Genomic DNA, 19,307 nt, shown 5'->3' on the forward strand with positions numbered 1-19,307 from the left:
CATGGTCAGGAACCTATTAAAACCAAAAAAGGTTTCAGTGCATCATTGCACGCGGGTCCTGGGGAAGATGGTGGCTTCCTACGAGGCCATCCCTTTCGGCAGGTTCCATGCGAGGACCTTTCAATGGGACCTTTTGGACAAGTGGTCCGGGTCCCATCTACAAATGCATCAAAAGATCACACTGTCTCCCAGGACCAGGGTATCTCTCCTGTGGTGGCTGAACAGTGCTCACCTACTAGAAGGCTGCAGGTTCGGCATTCAGGACTGGGTCCTGGTGACCACGGACGCAAGCCTCCGAGGCTGGGGAGCAGTGACATTGGGAAGAAATTTCCAAGGTCTCTGGTCAAGCCTAGAGTCTTATCTCCACATCAACATCCTGGAGTTGAGGGCCATATAAAACGCCCTGCGTCAAGCGGAGGAATTGCTTCGGAGAAAACCGGTTCTGATTCAGTCAGACAATGTCACGGCAGTGGCTCATATAAGCCGCCAAGGCGGAACAAGGAGCAGAATGGCCATGGCAGAAGCGACCAGGATTCTACGCTGGGCGGAAGGCCATGTAAGCGCGCTGTCAGCGGTGTTCATCCCGGGGGTGGACAACTGGGAGGCGGACTTCCTCAGCAGGCACGACCTGCATCCGGGAGAGTGGGGACTTCATCAAGAAGTCTTCGCACAGATCACGGATCGTTGGGGACTGCTTCAAATCGTCATGATGGCATCCCGTCTCAACAAAAAGCTAAAGCGGTATTGCGCCAGGTCAAGGGACCCTCAGGCGGTAGCGGTAGACGCTCTGGTGACACCTTGGGTGTTCAGATCGGTCTATGTGTTTCCTCCTCTTCCTCTCATACCCAAGGGATTGAGAATAATACGAAGAAGCAGGGTCAGAACAATACTCATTGTTCCAGATTGGCCACGGAGGACTTGGTATCCGGAGCGGCAAGAGTTGCTCGCAGGGTATCCGTGGCCTCTTCCTCTAAGGCAGGACCTGCTGCGGCAAGGGCCCTGTCTGTTCCAAGACTTACCGCGGCTGTGTTTGACGGCATGGCGGTTGAACGCCGGATCCTAGCGGAAAAAGGGATTCTGGAGGAGGTCATTCCTACCCTGATCAAGGCTAGGAAAGACGTGACGTTGAAACATTATCACCGTATATGGCGGAAATATGTTTCTTGGTGTGAGGCCAGAGCCGCTCCTACGGAGGAGTTCCATTTGGGCCGTCTTCTCCACTTCCTTCAAACAGGAGTGACTTTGGGCCTAAAACTAGGGTCCATAAAGGTCCAGATTTCGGCCTTATCCATTTTCTTTCAAAGAGAATTGGCCTCTATTCCTGAAGTACAGATGTTTGTGAAGGGAGTGCTGCATATTCAGCCTCCTTTTGTGCCTCCGGTGGCGCCTTGGGATCTTAACGTGGTGTTACGGTTCCTCAAGTCACCTTGGTTTGAACCACTCAAAACTGTGGAGTTGAAATACCTCACGTGGAAAGTGGTCATGTTGTTGGCGTTGGCTTCGGCAAGACGTGTTTCCGAATTGGCGGCTTTATCACATAAAAGCCCATACTTGGTTTTTCACGTGGATAGGGCAGAGTTGAGGACTCGCCCTCACTTTCTGCCAAAAGTGGTCTCCTCTTTTCATGTGAACCAACCTATTGTCGTGCCTGTGGCTACACGGGACTTGGAGGATTCAGAGTCCCTGGATGTAGTCAGGGCTTTGAAAATTTGTGACCAGAACGGCTAGAATCAGGAAGACTGAAGCTTTGTTCGTTCTGTATGCGGCCAACAAGTTTGGCGCTCCTGCTTCAAAGCAGACTATTGCTCGCTGGATCTGTAACACGATTCAGCAGGCGCATTCTACGGCAGGATTGCCGTTACCGAAATCTGTTAAGGCCCACTCCAGTAGGAAAGTGGGCTCTTCTTGGGCGGCTGCCCGAGGGGTCTCGGCATTACAGTTGTGCCGAGCAGCTACTTGGTCGGGGACAAACACCTTTGCAAAGTTCTATAAGTTTGATACCCTGGCTGAGGAGGACCTCCTGTTTGCTCAATCGGTGCTGCAGAGTCATCCGCACTCTCCCACCCGTTTGGGAGCTTTGGTATAATCCCCATGGTCCTTACGGAGTCCCCAGCATCCTCTAGGACGTTAGAGAAAAAAGATTTTACTTGCCGGTAAATCTATTTCTCGTAGTCTGTAGAGGATGCTGGGCGCCCGTCCCAAGTGCGGACTTCTTCTGCAAGACTTGTATATAGTTATTGCTTACATAAGGGTTATGTTATAGTTTTCGGTGGTACCGTGGCTGGGTCTGGGACTCAGGGTCGACAGCAAAAAGGTCGACACACCTTTGGTCGACGCCAATTGGTTGACACACCTTAGGTTGACATGGACAAAAGGTCGACATGGACAAAATGTCGACAGGAACAAGGTCGACATGGAAAAAGGTCGACATGAGTTTTGTTATGTTTTTTTGGTGTCGTTTTCTTCGTAGAGTGACCGGGAACCCCAATTAGTGCACCGCGTCCCCTCACATCGCTCGCCATGCTTGGGGCATGGTGCCTTCGCTCCGCTACCGCTTCGCTCGGCACAGATTACCGTTCCAATCGTAGTCCACGTGGATCGTTAAGTATGAAAAGGTTCCAAAAAAGAAAAAAATCGTGAAACTCATGTCGACCTTTTGACCATGTCGACCTAAGGTGTGTCGACCAATTGGCGTCGACATAAGGTGTCGACTTTTTTGCTGTCGACCTGGAGTCCGGATACCTATGTGGCTATGTTGTTGTTCATACTGTTAACTGGGTAAGTTTATCACAAGTTATATGGTGTGGCTGGTATGAATCTCGCCCTTAGATTTACAAAAATCCTTCCTCATACTGTCCATCTCCTCTGGGCACAGTTTCCCTAACTGAGGTCTGGAGGAGGGGCATAGAGGGAGGAGCCAATGCACACCCAGAGTCCAAAGCTTTCTTAAAGTGCCCTATCTCCTGCGGAGCCCGTCTATTCCCCATGGTCCATACGGAGTCCCCAGCATCCTCTACGGACTACGAGAAATAGATTTACCGGTAAGTAAAATCTTATTTTTGTGTTAAAGAACAGGTATATAGTCAAATTTCCATCTATTGACAGACTTCCCAGTTCAGTATATCACTTTTAGTCGCTTCTGATCTGTGGCTGTTGATATCCGTTGAAAAAGGTTGTATATTATAAGGAATATTGCACCCTCTGCTATTTATGATTACTGGTATTCAAAGTAACCAGCCATTTCCATGGTTTATATAAAAGCATGTTTGTGCCTTTTGTATGATTACAGAGCTCTTCACTGACATATTATTATAACTATGGGAAAATCATCCCATATGGGTTGTATGTATTATGTTCTGTCTGATTTGTAAGATTGTTGCTGTCACATAGATACTTAAATCTATTTGAACCTTCATTTTTATACTTGTTGAAATGTTTCCTCTTCCAGAGAGTTAATAGAAGTGTTGGCCCTTTCCAGGAGCCAGAAACTAAATCAACCTGGGGAAGAAACACAAGTAAGTTTCTGACTGCACATGGTTTCCCACTGATGTTATAATTTGTTATTCCAGCTTGGACTTCAGCTTCCGCTGTGACCACCCCTCAGACTCTTACATACTAATCCAGACTGTTTCCTGTTTTGAGTACCATGTGAGGTTGACATGCCTCATTACAATAACCCATAAAATACTGTGACACCAGTACAATGACATTATTTTTCAGATTTTGGAACTTCTGATTCAGAGGGACAGCGAGTTTCAGGAGCTGATGAAGTTGGCATTTAGTCAGGGCAAGACTCACCAGGAAATGCAGCTCTTGGAGAAGGAAGTTGAGAAACGGGACAGTGATATCCAACAGTTACAAAAGCAACTAAAGGAGGCTGAACACATACTGGTGAGAATATTCCCATCACATTGTGACTGATCATATCTGAGTTTAGAATATTTTCTTTATAGCAGAGATCACCACTCTCTCTGGTCTACCCATAGGCTCCAAGAATACAATCTGTTGTAAAGCGCAGCGGCATTTGCTAGCTCTAGATAAATGAATATAACAAACACCAGTGTTAGGGTCCTCCATAATGGACTTTCTATTGATGCTGTGAATAAGGAACTGAAGATACTGCTGCCTGTTTGATTCATGCAAGCAGTAGTGTGAGAAGGAAGTGTAGCGCTGGGTCAAAGGAAGTCTGCCAGATTAGGGTAATTCTTCATTAAAGGTAACGTTAGCTTTGTATTTTCTTAGGATAAGCTACATTTTTATTTTTGTGTTGAATTATTTAATGTGATTTATTAAAAACAGAAAAAAAACTTATTTGGATACAATGTACTGCATTTCACTAACATCACTTGTATCAAGAGACTTGTGTAATGGCATATACAAAAAATTAGCAGTAAAGAAATATGAAATCCACTCCAGTGACGTGGTCGGGGGAGGCAGAGCCATTCCTGTCATACTAACGTTTGCGCCAGAGTTTTGACTATATAAAGGAGGCATGTCCAAACTGCGGCCCTCCAGCTGTTGAGAAACTACATATCCCAGCATGCCCTGACACAGTTTTGCTGTCAGAGGATGCTAAAGCTGTGTCGGGGTATGCTGGGATGTGTAGTTTCTCAACAGCTGGAGGGCCGCAGTTTGGACGTGCCTGATATAAAATATACGAAAAATACAAAGAATATGTTAGAAAAATCTTTGTATTATTCTAATAATTTTTGTAGTCAAAACTCAAGATTAAAAAGTATTTTCTCTTACATCTTAGAGGATGCTGGGGACTCCGTAAGGACCATGGGGATAGACGGGCTCCGCCGGAGACATGGGCACTTTTAGAAAGACTTTAGGTCTGGGTGTGCACTGACTCCTCCCTCTATGCCCCTCCTCCAGACCTCAGTTTGATACTGTGCCCAGTGGAGACTGGGTGCATTACAGGGAGCTCTCCTGAGTTTCCTGTCAGAAAGAATTTTAGTTAGGTTTTTTATTTTCAGGGAGCCTACTTGAAACAGACTCCCTGCATCGAGGGACTGAGGAGAGAGAAACAGACCTACTTCTGTGAGTTTCAAGGCTCTGTTTCTTAGGCTACTGGACACCATTAGCTCCAGAGGGATTGGTACGCAGGTCTCACCCTCGCCGTCCGTCCCAGAGCCGCGCCGCCGTCCTCCTCGCAGAGCCGGAAGATAGAAGCCGAGTGAGTATGAGAAGAAAAGAAGACTTCTTGATCTTCACAGAGGTAACGCACAGCAGTAAAGCTGTGCGCCATTGCTCCCATTCACCTCACACACTGCAGTCACTGTAAGGGTGCAGGGGGGGCGCCCTGGGCAGCATATAAACCTCTCCTTTGGCACTGTACATGTATATAAAAAGCCCCCGCCAGTTTTTTAAGATTTTTGAGCGGGACAGGACCCGCCGCCGAGGGGGCGGGGCTTCTCCCTCAGCACTCACCAGCGCCATTTTCTCCACAGCACAGCGCTGAGAGGAAGTTCCCCGGACTCTCCCCTGCTTACTCACGGTGACAGAGGGTTTTTCAAGAGGGGGGGGGGGGGGGCACATAATTGGCGCATATACATAAAAAGGCGCTACTGGGTAAACATTTTGTGTTTCTTCCTGGGTCATATAGCGCTGGGGTGTGTGCTGGCATACTCTCTCTCTCTCTGTCTCTCCAAAGGGCCTGGTGGGGAAACTGTCTTCAGATAAGAGTTTCCCTGTGTGTGTGTGTGTGGTGTCGGTACGCGCGTGTCGACATGTCTGAGGTAGAAGGCTCGCCTAGGGAGGAGGGGGAGCGTATGAATGTGAGGTCTCCGTCGGCAGCGCCGACACCTGACTGGATGGATATGTGGAATGTTTTAAGTGCTAATGTAAATTTATTGCACAAAAGATTAGACAAAGCTGAAGCTAGGGAACAGCCAGGGAGTCAACCCATGTCTGTTCCTATGTCGCCGGGACCTTCGGGGTCTCAAAAGCGCCCACTATCCCAAATAGGAGACACAGATACCGACACGGATTCCGACTCCAGTGTCGACTACGATGATGCAAAGTTACAGCCAAAAGTGGCTAAATGTATTCGTTATATGATTATGGCAATAAAAGATGTTTTGCATATCACAGAGGAACCCCCTGTCCCTGACACGAGGGGGTACACATGTATAAGGGAAAGAAACCTGAGGTAACTTTTCCCTCCTCACATGAGTTGAACGAGTTGTGTGAAAAAGCGTGGGAATCTCCAGACAAAAAATTGCAGATTCCCAAAAGGATTCTTATGGCGTATCCTTTCCCGCCAACGGACAGGATACGGTGGGAATCCTCCCTAGGGTAGACAAAGCATTGACACGCTTATCAAAAAAGATAGCGCTGCCATCCAAAGATACGGCTACCCTCAAGGATCCTGCTGACCGCAAGCAGGAGGTTACCTTGAAGTCCATTTACACACATTCTGGTACATTGCTCAGACCGGCAATTGCGTCGGCCTGGGTTTGTAGCGCTGTAGCAGCATGGACAGATTCATTATCAGCGGATATTGAGACCCTAGATAAGGATACCATTTTATTGACCCTAGGGCATATAAAAGATGCTGTCTTATATATGAGAGATGCTCAGAGACATTAGTCTACTGGGTTCCAGAATAAACGCTATGTCTATTTCTGCTAGGCGTGTCTTATGGACCCGGCAGTGGACAGGTGATGCCGACTCAAAGAGGCATATGGAGGTTTTGCCTTACAAGGGTGAGGAATTGTTTGGGGAAGGTCTCTCGGACCTCGTCTCCACAGCTATGGCAGGTAAATCGAATTTTTTGCCTTATGTTCCCTCACAGACTAAGAAAGCGACACATTATCAAATGCAGTCCTTTCGTTCAAATAAAAGCAAAAGAGTACGTGGATCGTCCTTTCTTGCCAGAGGTAAGGGCAGAGGAAAAAAGCTGCACAACACAGCTAGTTCCCAGGAACAGAAGTCCTCCCCGGCCTCTGCAAAATCCACCGCATGACGCTGGGGCTCCGCTGAGGGAGTCTGCCCCAGTGGGGGCACGTCTTCGGTTTTTCAGCCACATCTGGGTTCACTCACAGGTGGATCCCTGGGCAATAGAAATTGTTTCTCAGGGATACGAGCTGGAATTCGAAGTGGTGCCTCCTCGCCGGTTTTTCAAATCGGCTCTACCGACTTCTCCCCTAGAAAGGGAGATAGTGTTAAATGAGATTCACAAATTGTGTCTTCAACAAGTGGTGGTCGAGGTTCCCCTGCTTCAAAGAGGGAAGGGTTACTACTCAACTCTGTTTGTAGTCCCGAAACCGGACGTTTCGGTCAGACCCATTTTGAATTTAAAATCCCTGAACCTCTACTTAAAACGGTTCAAGTTCAAGATGGAATCGCTCAGAGCGGTCATCGCCAGCCTGGAAGGGGGGATTTTATGGTATCTCTGGACATAAAGGATGCATACCTTCATGTTCCCATTTATCCACCTCACCAGGCGTACCTGACATTTGCGGTACAGGATTGTCATTACCAATTTCAGACGTTGCCGTTTGGGCTTTCCACGGCCCCGAGGATTTTCACCAAGGTAATGGCGGAAATGATGGTGCTCCTGCGCAAGCAGGGTGTCACAATTATCCCATACTTGGACGATCTCCTCATAAAAGCAAGATCACTAGAGAAGTTACTGAACAGCGTGTCACTTTCACTGAAGGTGTTACAGCAACACGGCTGGATTCTCAATATCCCGAAGTCGCAGCTGGTTCCTACGACTCGTCTGACCTTCTTGGGCATGATTCTGGACACAGACCAGAAAAAGGTTTTTCTTCCAATAGAAAAAGCTCAGGAACTCATGACTCTAGTCAAGAACCTATTGAAGCCAAAACATGTGTCAGTACATCATTGCACTCAAGTCCTGGGAAAGATGGTGGCAACATACGAAGCCATTCCCTTCAGCAGATTCCATGCAAGGACTTTCCAATGGGACCTATTGGACAAGTGGTCCGGGTCACATCTACAATTTCATCAGCGGATCACCCTGTCCCCCAGAGCCAGGGTATCTCTCCTGTGGTGGCTGCAGAGTGCTCACCTTTTAGAAGGCCGCAGGTTCGGCATTCAGGACTGGATCCTGGTGACCATGGACACGAGCCTCAGAGGGTGGGGAGCAGTCACACAGGGAAGAAACTTCCAAGGACTTTGGACAAGTCAAGAGACTTGTCTTCACATCAACATCCTGGAGCTGAGGGCTATATACAACGCCCTACGTCAAGCGGAGAACTTACTTCGCGACCAACCAGTTCTGATCCAGTCAGACAACATCACCGCAGTGGCTCATGTAAACCGCCAAGGCGGCACAAGGAGCAGAGTGGCAATGGCGGAAGCCACCAGGATTCTTCACCTGGCGGAAAATCGTGTAAGCGCACGGTCAGCAGTGTTCATTCCGGGAGTGGACAACTGGGAAGCAGACTTCCTCAGCAGACATGACCTGCTTCCTGGAGAGTGGGGGCTTCATCAGGAAGTCTTCGCACAGATTGCAAGTCAGTGGGGACTGCCCCAGATAGACATGATGGCGTCCCGCCTCAACAGAAAGCTGCAGAGGTATTGCGCCAGATCAAAAGACCCTCAGGCGGTAGCAGTAGACGCCCTAGTGACACCGTGGGTGTTCCAGTCGGTCTATGTGTTTCCTCCTCTTCCGCTCATACCCAAGGTGTTGAGAATAATAAGAAAAAGAGGAGTGAGAACAGTTCTCATTGTTCCAGATTGGCCAAGAAGGACCTGGTATCCGGATCTGCTGGAAATGCTCACGGGAGATCCGTGGCCTCTTCCTCTACGACAGGACCTGTTGCAACAGGGGCCCTGTCTGTTCCAAGACTTACCGCGGCTGCGTTTGATGGCATGGCGGTTGAACGCCGGATCCTAGCGGAAAAGGGCATTCCGGATGAGGTCATTCCTACTTTGATAAATGCTAGAAAAGATGTGACAGTGAAACATTATCACCGGATATGGCGAAAATATGTTTCTTGGTGTGAGGCCAGGAATGCTCCTACGGAAGAATTCCATCTGGGCCGTTTCCTTCACTTCCTACAGACTGAAGTGAATTTGGGCCTAAAATTAGGCTCCATTAAGGTTCAGATTTCGGCCTTATCCATTTTCTTTAAAAAAGAATTGGCTTCTCTCCCAGAAGTACAGACTTTTGTGAAGGGAGTGCTGCATATTCAGCCTCCTTTTATACCTCTGGTGGCGCCTTGGGACCTTAACGTGGTGTTGAGTTTCCTTAAGTCGCACTGGTTTGAACCACTTCAAACGGTGGAGTTAAATATCTCACTTGGAAGGTGGTCATGTTATTAGCCTTGGCTTCGGCTAGGCGAGTGTCGGAATTGGCGGCTTTGCCTTATAAAAGCCCCTATCTGGTTTTCCATATGGATAGGGCGGAATTGCGGACCCGTCCTCAGTTCTTGCCTAAGGTGGTGTCATCTTTTCATATGAACCAACCTATTGTGGTGCCTGTGGCTACGCGAGACTTGGAGGATTCCGAGTCCCTTGATGTAGTCAAGGCTTTGAAAATTTACGTGGCCAGAACGGCTAGAGTCAGGAAAACAGAAGCACTGTTTGTCCTATATGCAGCCAACAAGGTTGGCGCCCCTGCTTCAAAGCAGACTATTGCTCGCTGGATCTGTAACACGATTCAGCAGGCTCATTCTACGGCTGGATTGCCGTTACCTAAATCTGTCGGAGCCCATTCTTCCAGGAAGGTGGGCTCGCCTTGGGCGGCTGCCCGAGGTGTCTCGGCACTACAGCTGTGCCGAGCTGCTACTTGGTCGGGGTCAAACACCTTTGCAAAGTTCTATAAGTTTGATACCCTGGCTGAGGAGGACCTCCTGTTTGCTCAATCGGTGCTGCAGAGTCATCCGCACTCTCCCGACCGTTTGGGAGCTTTGGTATAATCTCCATGGTCCTTACGGAGTCCCCAGCATCCTCTAGGACGTAAGAGAAAATACGATTTTAAACCTACCGGTAAATCTTTTTCTCGTAGTCTGTAGAGGATGCTGGGCGCCCGTCCCTAGTGCGGACTACTTCTGCGAGACTTGTATATAGTTTTGCTTACATAAGGGTTATGTTATAGTTTCATCAGTTTTGGACTGATGCTGCGTTGTTTTTCATACTGTTAACTGTTTAATAAATACACAAGTTATACGGTGTGATTGGTGTGGCTGGTATGAATCTTGCCCTTTGATTAACTAAAATCCTTTCCTCTTACTGTCCGTCTCCTCTGGGCACAGTTTCTCTAACTGAGGTCTGGAGGAGGGGCATAGAGGGAGGAGCCAGTGCACACCCAGACCTAAAGTCTTTCTTCAAGTGCCCATGTCTCCTGCGGAGCCAGTCTATCCCCATGGTCCTTACGGAGTCCCCAGCATCCTCTACGGACTACGAGAAAAAGATTTACCGATAGGTTTAAAATCTTATTTTCTGCACATCTCTGATCAAAACTCGACAAATTTCCAGGAGTTGCACCTGTGTATAATGCTCATATAGGGGTATATGCAATTCACGGCGAATCGCGGCAATTTTTCGCCGTTTTTTAATTCGACTCAATTCGCCAGGTGAATTCCGGCAGGTGGCTGCCGGAATTCACCATATTCAATGAAAAACGGATTCGCCAGAATCGCGGGCGAAAATCGTCCGATTTGGCGGATTTTGCCGCGATTTTAAAAAACGGGAAAAACCCGGGGAAAAAAATAGCGTGGGGTCCCCCCTCCAAAGCATAACCAGCCTCGGGCTCTTCGAGCTGGTCCTGGTTCTAAAAATGCAGGGGAAAAATTGGGCAGGGATCCCCCGTATTTTTAAAACCAGCACCGGGCTCTGCGCCTGGTGCCAAAAATACGGGGGACAAAAAGAGTAGGGGTCCCCCGTATTTTTAACACCAGCATCGGGCTCCACTAGCTGGACAGATAATGCCACAGCCGGGGGTCACTTTTATGCCGTGCCCTGCGGCCGTGGCATTAAATATCCAACTAGTCACCCCTGGCCGGGGTACCCTGGGGGAGTGGGGACACCTACAATCAAGGGGTCCCCCCCCCCCCCCCAGCCACCCAAGGGCCAGGGGTGAAGCCCGAGGCTGCCCCCCCCCCCCCCCCCCCCCCATCCAATGGGCTGCGGATGGGGGGGCTGATAGCCTTTTGTGATAATAAAAATATATTGTTTTTTCCAGTAGTACTACAAGTCCCAGCAAGCCTCCCCCGCAAGCTGGTACTTGGAGAACCACAAGTACCAGCATGCGGGAGAAAAACGGGCCCGCTGGTACCTGTAGTACTACTGGAAAAAAAATACCCAAATAAAAACAGTACACACACACCTTGATAGTAAAACTTTATTACACACTACCGACACACACATACTTACCTATGTTGACACGCCGACTGCCACGGTCTCCGACGATCCGAGGTACCTGTGAAAAAATTATACTCACCTTCCAGCGGTAAATCCAGGTCCAGAGATAATCCACGTACTTGGCAAAAAAAAAAAAACGAACACCGATCCACCGGACTAAGAAAGGGGTCCCATGCTTTCACATCAGACCCCTTTCTCCCGAATGCCGGGACATCACGTGACTCCTGTCACTGAAGTCCCTTCAGCCAATCAGGAAGCGCTACTTCCGTGGCGCTCACCTGATTGGCTGTGCGCTGTCTGTGCTGTGACAGCGCATCGCAAAGCCGCTCCATTACTTTCAATGGTGGGAACTTTGCGGGTAGCGGGGGGGTTAACCCGCGGTCAGCGGCTGACCGGCGGGTGACCTCACCGCTAGCCGCTAAGTTCCCACCATTGAATATAATGGACGGAGCTGTGCGATGCGCTGTCTGAGTTCAGACAGCGCACAGCCAATCAGGTGAGCGCAACAAAGTTGCGCTTCCTGATTGGCTTTAGAGACCTTTATGTGACAGCTGTCACTGACAGGTCTCATTCGTGGAAAGGGGTCTCATGTGTCAGCATGGGACCCCTTTCAGTCCGGCATGGAGCGGGTGTTCGCTTTGTTTTTTTGCCAAGTACGTGGATGTATCTCTGGACCATGGCTGAGGTGAGTATATTGAACTTTTCTTTTCAGGTATCCGTGGATTCTACATGGAGAAGAGGACAGATGTCGGCGTGTGAACATAGGTAAGTATGTGTGTGTCGACGTATGAAATAAAGTTTTACTGTCGACGGTGTGTGTGTCCTGTTTTTATTTGGGTATTTTCTCTATCGTCCTAGTGGATGCTGGGGTTCCTGAAAGGACCATGGGGAATAGCGGCTCCGCAGGAGACAGGGCACAAAAGTAAAGCTTTACGATCAGGTGGTGTGCACTGGCTCCTCCCCCTATGACCCTCCTCCAAGCCTCAGTTAGATTTTTGTGCCCGGCCGAGAAGGGTGCAATCTAGGTGGCTCTCCTAAAGAGCTGCTTAGAAAAGTTTAGCTTAGGTTTTTTATTTTACAGTGAGTCCTGCTGGCAACAGGATCACTGCAACGAGGGACTTAGGGGAGAAGAAGTGAACTCACCTGCGTGCAGGATGGATTGGCTTCTTGGCTACTGGACATTAGCTCCAGAGGGACGATCACAGGTACAGCCTGGATGGTCACCGGAGCCTCGCCGCCGGCCCCCTTGCAGATGCTGAAACGAGAAGAGGTCCAGAATCGGCGGCAGAAGACTCCTCAGTCTTCTAAAGGTAGCGCACAGCACTGCAGCTGTGCGCCATTTTCCTCTCAGCACACTTCACACGGCAGTCACTGAGGGTGCAGGGCGCTGGGAGGGGGGCGCCCTGGGAGGCAAATGAAAACCTAATTTGGCTAAAAATACCTCACATATAGCCTCCGGGGGCTATATGGAGATATTTAACCCCTGCCAGAATCCACTAAAGAGCGGGAGACGAGGCCGCCGAAAAAGGGGCGGGGCCTATCTCCTCAGCACACAGCGCCATTTTCCTTACACAGCTCCGCTGGTCAGGACGGCTCCCAGGCTCTCCCCTGCACTGCACTACAGAAACAGGGTAAAAAAGAGAGGGGGGGGCAAAATTGTGGCAAAAATATATTATTAAAGCAGCTATACAGGGAGCACTTATTATAAGGCTATCCCTGTCATATATAGCGCTTTTGGTGTGTGCTGGCAAACTCTCCCTCTGTCTCCCCAAAGGGCTAGTGGGGTCCTGTCTTCGTTAAGAGCATTCCCTGTGTGTCTGCTGTGTGTCGGTACGTGTGTGTCGACATGTATGAGGACGATATTGGTGTAGAGGCGGAGCAATTGCCAAATATGGGGATGTCACCTCCTAGGGGGTCGACACCAGAATGGATGCCTTTATTTATGGAATTACGGGATAGTGTCAACACGCTAAAGCAGTCGTTTGACGACATGAGACGGCCGGACAATCAATTAGTGCCTGTCCAGGCGCCTCAAACACCGTCAGGAGCTGTAAAACGCCCTTTGCCTCAGTCGGTCGACACAGACCCAGACACAGGCACTGATTCTAGTGGTGACGGTGACGAATCAACCGTATTTTCCAGTAGGGCCACACGTTATATGATTTTGGCAATGAAGGAGGCGTTACATATAGCTGATACTACAGGTACCACTAAACAGGGTATTATGTGGGGTGTGAAAAAACTACCTATAGTTTTTCCTGAATCAGAAGAATTAAATGAGGTGTGTGATGAAGCGTGGGTTGCCCCCGATAAAAAAATGCTAATTTCAAAGAAGTTATTGGCTTTATACCCTTTCCCGCCAGAGGTTAGGGCGCGCTGGGAAACACCTCCTAGGGTGGACAAGGCGCTCACACGCTTATCAAAACAAGTGGCGTTACCCTCTCCTGAGACGGCCGCACTTAAAGATCCAGCAGATAGGAGGATGGAAAATATCCAAAAAAGTATATACACACATACAGGTGTTATACTACGACCAGCTATAGCGACAGCCTGGATGTGCAGTGCTGGGGTAGCTTGGTCAGAGTCCCTGATTGAAAATATTGATACCCTGGATAGGGACAATGTTTTACTGTCTTTAGAGCAAATAAAGGATGCATTTCTTTATATGCGTGATGCACAGAGGGATATCTGCACACTGGCATCACGGGTAAGTGCTATGTCCATTTCGGCCAGAAGAAGTTTATGGACGCGACAGTGGTCAGGCGATGCGGACTCAAAACGGCATATGGAAGTTTTGCCGTATAAAGGGGAGGAGTTATTTGGAGTCGGTCTATCGGATTTGGTGGCCACGGCTACAGCCGGGAAATCCACCTTTTTACCTCAAGTCACTCCCCAACAGAAAAAGACACCGACTTTTCAACCGCAGCCCTTTCGTTCCTTTAAAAACAAGAGAGCAAAGGGATATTCATATCTGCCACGAGGCAGAGGAAGGGGGAAGAGACAGCAACAGGCAGCTCCTTCCCAGGAACAGAAGCCCTCCCCCGCTTCTACAAAAGCCTCAGCATGACGCTGGGGCTTCTCAAGCGGACTCGGGGGCGGTGGGGGGTCGTCTCAAGAATTTCAGCGCGCAGTGGGCTCACTCGCAGGTAGATCCCTGGATCCTGCAGATAATATCTCAGGGGTACAGGTTAGAACTAGAGACGAATCCACCTCGCCGTTTCCTGAAGTCTGCTTTACCAACGTCCCCCTCCGACAGGGTGACGGTCTTGGAAGCCATTCACAAGCTGTACTCTCAGCAGGTGATAGTCAAGGTACCTCTTTTACAACAAGGAAAGGGGTATTATTCCACTCTATTTGTGGTACCGAAGCCGGATGGCTCGGTAAGACCTATTCTAAATCTGAAGTCCTTGAACCTGTACATAAAGAAGTTCAAGTTCAAGATGGAGTCACTCAGAGCAGTGATAGCGAACCTAGAAGAAGGGGACTTTATGGTATCCTTGGACATCAAGGATGCGTATCTCCACGTTCCAATTTACCCCTCACACCAGGGGTACCTCAGGTTCGTCGTACAGAACTGTCACTATCAGTTTCAGACGCTGCCGTTCGGATTGTCCACGGCACCTCGGGTCTTTACCAAGGTAATGGCCGAGATGATGATTCTTCTTCGAAGAAAAGGCGTATTAATTATCCCATACTTGGACGATCTCCTAATAAGGGCAAGGTCCAGAGAACAGCTAGAGATGGGATTAGCACTGTCTCAAGAAGTGCTAAAACAGCACGGGTGGATTCTGAATATTCCAAAATCCCAGTTAATTCCGACAACACGTCTGTTGTTCCTAAGGATGATTCTGGACACGGTTCAGAAAAAGGTTTTTCTCCCGGAGGAAAAAGCCAAGGAGTTATCCGAGCTTGTCAGGAACCTCCTAAAACCAGGAAAGGTGTCTGTACATCAATGCACAAGAGTCCTGGGAAAAATGGTGGCTTCTTACGAAGCAATTCCATTCGGCAGATTCCACGCAAGAATTTTCCAGAGGGATCTGTTGGACAAATGGTCAGGGTCGCATCTTCAGATGCACCAGCGGATAACCCTGTCTCCAAGGACAAGGGTATCTCTTCTGTGGTGGTTACAGAGTGCTCATCTATTGGAGGGCCGCAGATTCGGCATACAGGATTGGATCCTGGTGACCACGGACGCCAGCCTGAGAGGCTGGGGAGCAGTCACACAAGGAAGAAACTTCCAGGGAGTGTGGACGAGCCTGGAAACGTCTCTTCACATAAACATTCTGGAACTAAGAGCAATCTACAATGCTCTAAGCCAGGCAGAACCTCTGCTTCAGGGAAAGCCGGTGTTGATCCAGTCGGACAACATCACGGCAGTCGCCCATGTGAACAGACAGGGCGGCACAAGAAGCAGGAGTGCAATGGCAGAAGCTGCAAGGATTCTTCGCTGGGCGGAAAATCATGTGATAGCACTGTCAGCAGTGTTCATCCCGGGAGTGGACAACTGGGAAGCAGACTTCCTCAGCAGACACGACCTTCACCCGGGAGAGTGGGGACTTCATCCAGAAGTTTTCCACATGCTGGTAACCCGTTGGGAAAGACCAATGGTGGACATGATGGCGTCTCGCCTCAACAAAAAACTGGACAGGTATTGCGCCAGGTCAAGAGATCCGCAGGCAATAGCTGTGGACGCGCTGGTAACGCCTTGGGTGTACCAGTCGGTATATGTGTTTCCTCCTCTGCCTCTCATACCAAAAGTATTGAGAATTATACGGCAAAGAGGCGTAAGAACGATACTAGTGGTTCCGGATTGGCCAAGAAGAACTTGGTACCCGGAACTTCAAGAGATGATCACGGAAGATCCGTGGCCTCTACCTCTGAGAAGGGACTTGCTTCAGCAGGGTCCCTGTCTGTTTCAAGACTTACCGCGGCTGCGTTTGACGGCATGGCGGTTGAACGCCGGATCCTAAAGGAAAAAGGCATGCCGGAAGAAGTCATTCCTACTTTGATTAAAGCACGGAAGGAAGTAACCGCGCAACATTATCACCGCATTTGGCGAAAATATGTTGCGTGGTGCGAGGATCGGAGTGCTCCGACGGAGGAATTTCAACTGGGTCGATTCCTACATTTCCTGCAATCAGGATTGTCTATGGGTCTCAAATTGGGATCTATTAAGGTTCAAATTTCGGCCCTGTCGATTTTCTTCCAGAAAGAATTGGCTTCAGTTCCTGAAGTCCAGACTTTTGTTAAGGGAGTGCTGCATATACAGCCTCCTGTGGTGCCCCCAGTGGCACCGTGGGATCTCAATGTTGTTTTGGACTTTCTCAAATCTCATTGGTTTGAACCACTAAATAATGTGGATTTGAAATATCTCACATGGAAAGTGACCATGCTACTAGCCCTGGCTTCGGCCAGGAGAGTGTCAGAACTGGCAGCTTTATCTTACAAAAGCCCATATCTGATTTTCCATTCGGACAGGGCAGAACTGCGGACTCGTCCGCATTTTCTCCCTAAGGTGGTGTCAGCATTTCTTCTGAACCAGCCTATTGTAGTGCCTGCGGCTACAAGTGACTTGGAGGACTCCAAGTTACTGGATGTTGTCAGAGCATTGAAAATATATATTGCAAGGACAGCTGGAGTCAGAAAATCTGACACGTTGTTTATATTGTATGCACCCAACAAGATGGGTGCTCCTGCGTCTAAGCAGACGATTGCTCGTTGGATCTGTAGCACAATCCAACTTGCACACTCTGTGGCAGGCCTGCCACAGCCTAAATCTGTAAAGGCCCACTCCACAAGGAAGGTGGGCTCATCTTGGGCGGCTGCCCGAGGGGTCTCGGCATTACAACTTTGCCGAGCAGCTACGTGGTCAGGGGAGAACACGTTTGTAAAATTTTACAAATTTGATACTCTGGCTAAGGAGGACCTGGAGTTCTCTCATTCGGTGCTGCAGAGTCATCCGCACTCTCCCGCCCGTTTGGGAGCTTTGGTATAATCCCCATGGTCCTTTCAGGAACCCCAGCATCCACTAGGACGATAGAGAAAATAAGAATTTACTTACCGATAATTCTATTTCTCGGAGTCCGTAGTGGATGCTGGGCGCCCATCCCAAGTGCGGATTATCTGCAATAATTGTATATAGTTATTGTTAACTAATTCGGGTTATTGTTGTAGGGAGCCATCTTTTAGAGGCTCTTCTGTTATCATACTGTTAACTGGGTTTATATCACAGGTTGTACGGTGTGATTGGTGTGGCTGGTATGAGTCTTACCCGGGATTCATAAATCCTTCCTTATTGTGTACGCTCGTCCGGGCACAGTACCTAACTGAGGCTTGGAGGAGGGTCATAGGGGGAGGAGCCAGTGCACACCACCTGATCGTAAAGCTTTACTTTTGTGCCCTGTCTCCTGCGGAGCCGCTATTCCCCATGGTCCTTTCAGGAACCCCAGCATCCACTACGGACTCCGAGAAATAGAATTATCGGTAAGTAAATTCTTATTTTTTCCCCAGTAGTACTACAGGTACCAGCGGGCCCGTTTTTCTCCCGCATGCTGGTACTTGTGGTTCTCCAAGTACCAGCTTGCGGGGGAGGCTTGCTGGGACTTGTAGTACTACTGGAAAAAACAATATCTTTTTATTATCACAAAAGGCTATCAGCCCCCCCATCCGCAGCCCATTGGATGGGGGGGGGACAGCCTCGGGCTTCACCCCTGGCCCTTGGGTGGCTGGGGGGGGGGGGACCCCTTGATTGAAGGGGTCCCCACTCCCCCAGGGTACCCCGGCCAGGGGTGACTAGTTGGATATTTAATGCCACGGCCGCAGGGCACGGCATAAAAGTGACCCCCGGCTGTGGCATTATCTGTCCAGCTAGTGGAGCCCGATGCTGGTGTTAAAAATACGGGGGACCCCTGCTCGTTTTGTCCACCGTATTTTTGGCACCAGCACCAGGCGCAGAGCCCGGTGCTGGTTTTAAAAATACGGGGGATCCCCTGTCAATTTTTTCCCCGCATTTTTAGAACCAGGACCAGCTCGAAGAGCCCGAGGCTGGTTATGCTTTGGAGGGGGGACCCCACGCCATTTTTTTTAAGGATTTTACCGTTCCAGCAATAAAAAAAAAAAAAAAATTAAAAAAATATAAATATTTGTGCCTCCCCCCCCCCCCCAAAAAAAAGTACCTAATCCCTTCTAATATAAATAGATATGCTATTCCTAAAAAAAAAAAAACACCAAAAAAAAAAACATGTTTAAATTTTTTTTTTATTGTTTTCACCCTCAAAAGTGTGGCGGATTGAAAATGACGAATTTGCTGTCTAAAAGCACTGCTGTCGAATTTCCAAACTTGAATTGAATATGCTTTGGTCGAATTGCAGCACTTGTATCATTGCAGAAAAGTCGAATTTGCAAAAATTCGAATTTCAAAATGTCGAATTTTGAAAGTCTGTTTTTTGGTCGGAAAGCACTGAATTGCATAGGCGAATTTTTTTTTTTTTGGTCGAAAATGACCCGAAATTCGACAATTTCGGGAATTCGACCGCAATTGCATATACCCCATAGTATCTGTAAATCTGTCTCTGGTACTAGTCAGTTCCTTCTGAGCCATTTACCTCACCGCACATTCCTGATCCACAAATATGAAATAATGTACGATTGTCTCGCTAAGGCAGTGTCAGTGATCGCAAAATACGCGCTATAGCGCGTTTTTACGCGCTACAAGCAGACGGGGACTCTCTTTTTTTTAAAATGAGCGGGTCCCGCGGGACGCGCTCTCTAACTGACCAATACTCTGCCAATACTATTCTTCAGTGCCTCTCTTGCCATCAAATCGCCGCCGGCAGCTTCTCCCTGTCCAATCGCGCTGCCCGCAGCTTCTCCCCGTCCAATCGCGCTGCCGGCAATGTCTCCCCATTCAAGTGCGGCTGAGACGTGACGTCCCTCCTCCCTGTCCGCCAGCGTGCTCGCCGTGCTGC

General features: G+C 48.9%; 1 protein-coding gene across 2 annotated transcripts in view; it reads left to right on the top strand.

Annotated features, from left to right (window-relative positions):
• Positions 1 to 19,307, top strand: part of MED4 (mediator complex subunit 4) — a 48,773-nt gene that overhangs the window by 6,434 nt on the left and 23,032 nt on the right. For both annotated transcript variants that reach the window (XM_063952795.1, XM_063952796.1), the window contains exons 2-3: positions 3,449 to 3,515; positions 3,721 to 3,891. In XM_063952795.1, coding sequence (XP_063808865.1) covers positions 3,449 to 3,515; positions 3,721 to 3,891 — 238 coding nt within the window. The remainder of the gene's footprint in view (positions 1 to 3,448; positions 3,516 to 3,720; positions 3,892 to 19,307) is intronic.

The sequence above is a fragment of the Pseudophryne corroboree genome, chromosome 2 (genome assembly GCF_028390025.1).
Source record: "Pseudophryne corroboree isolate aPseCor3 chromosome 2, aPseCor3.hap2, whole genome shotgun sequence".
Taxonomy (NCBI): Eukaryota; Metazoa; Chordata; class Amphibia; order Anura; family Myobatrachidae; genus Pseudophryne; species Pseudophryne corroboree.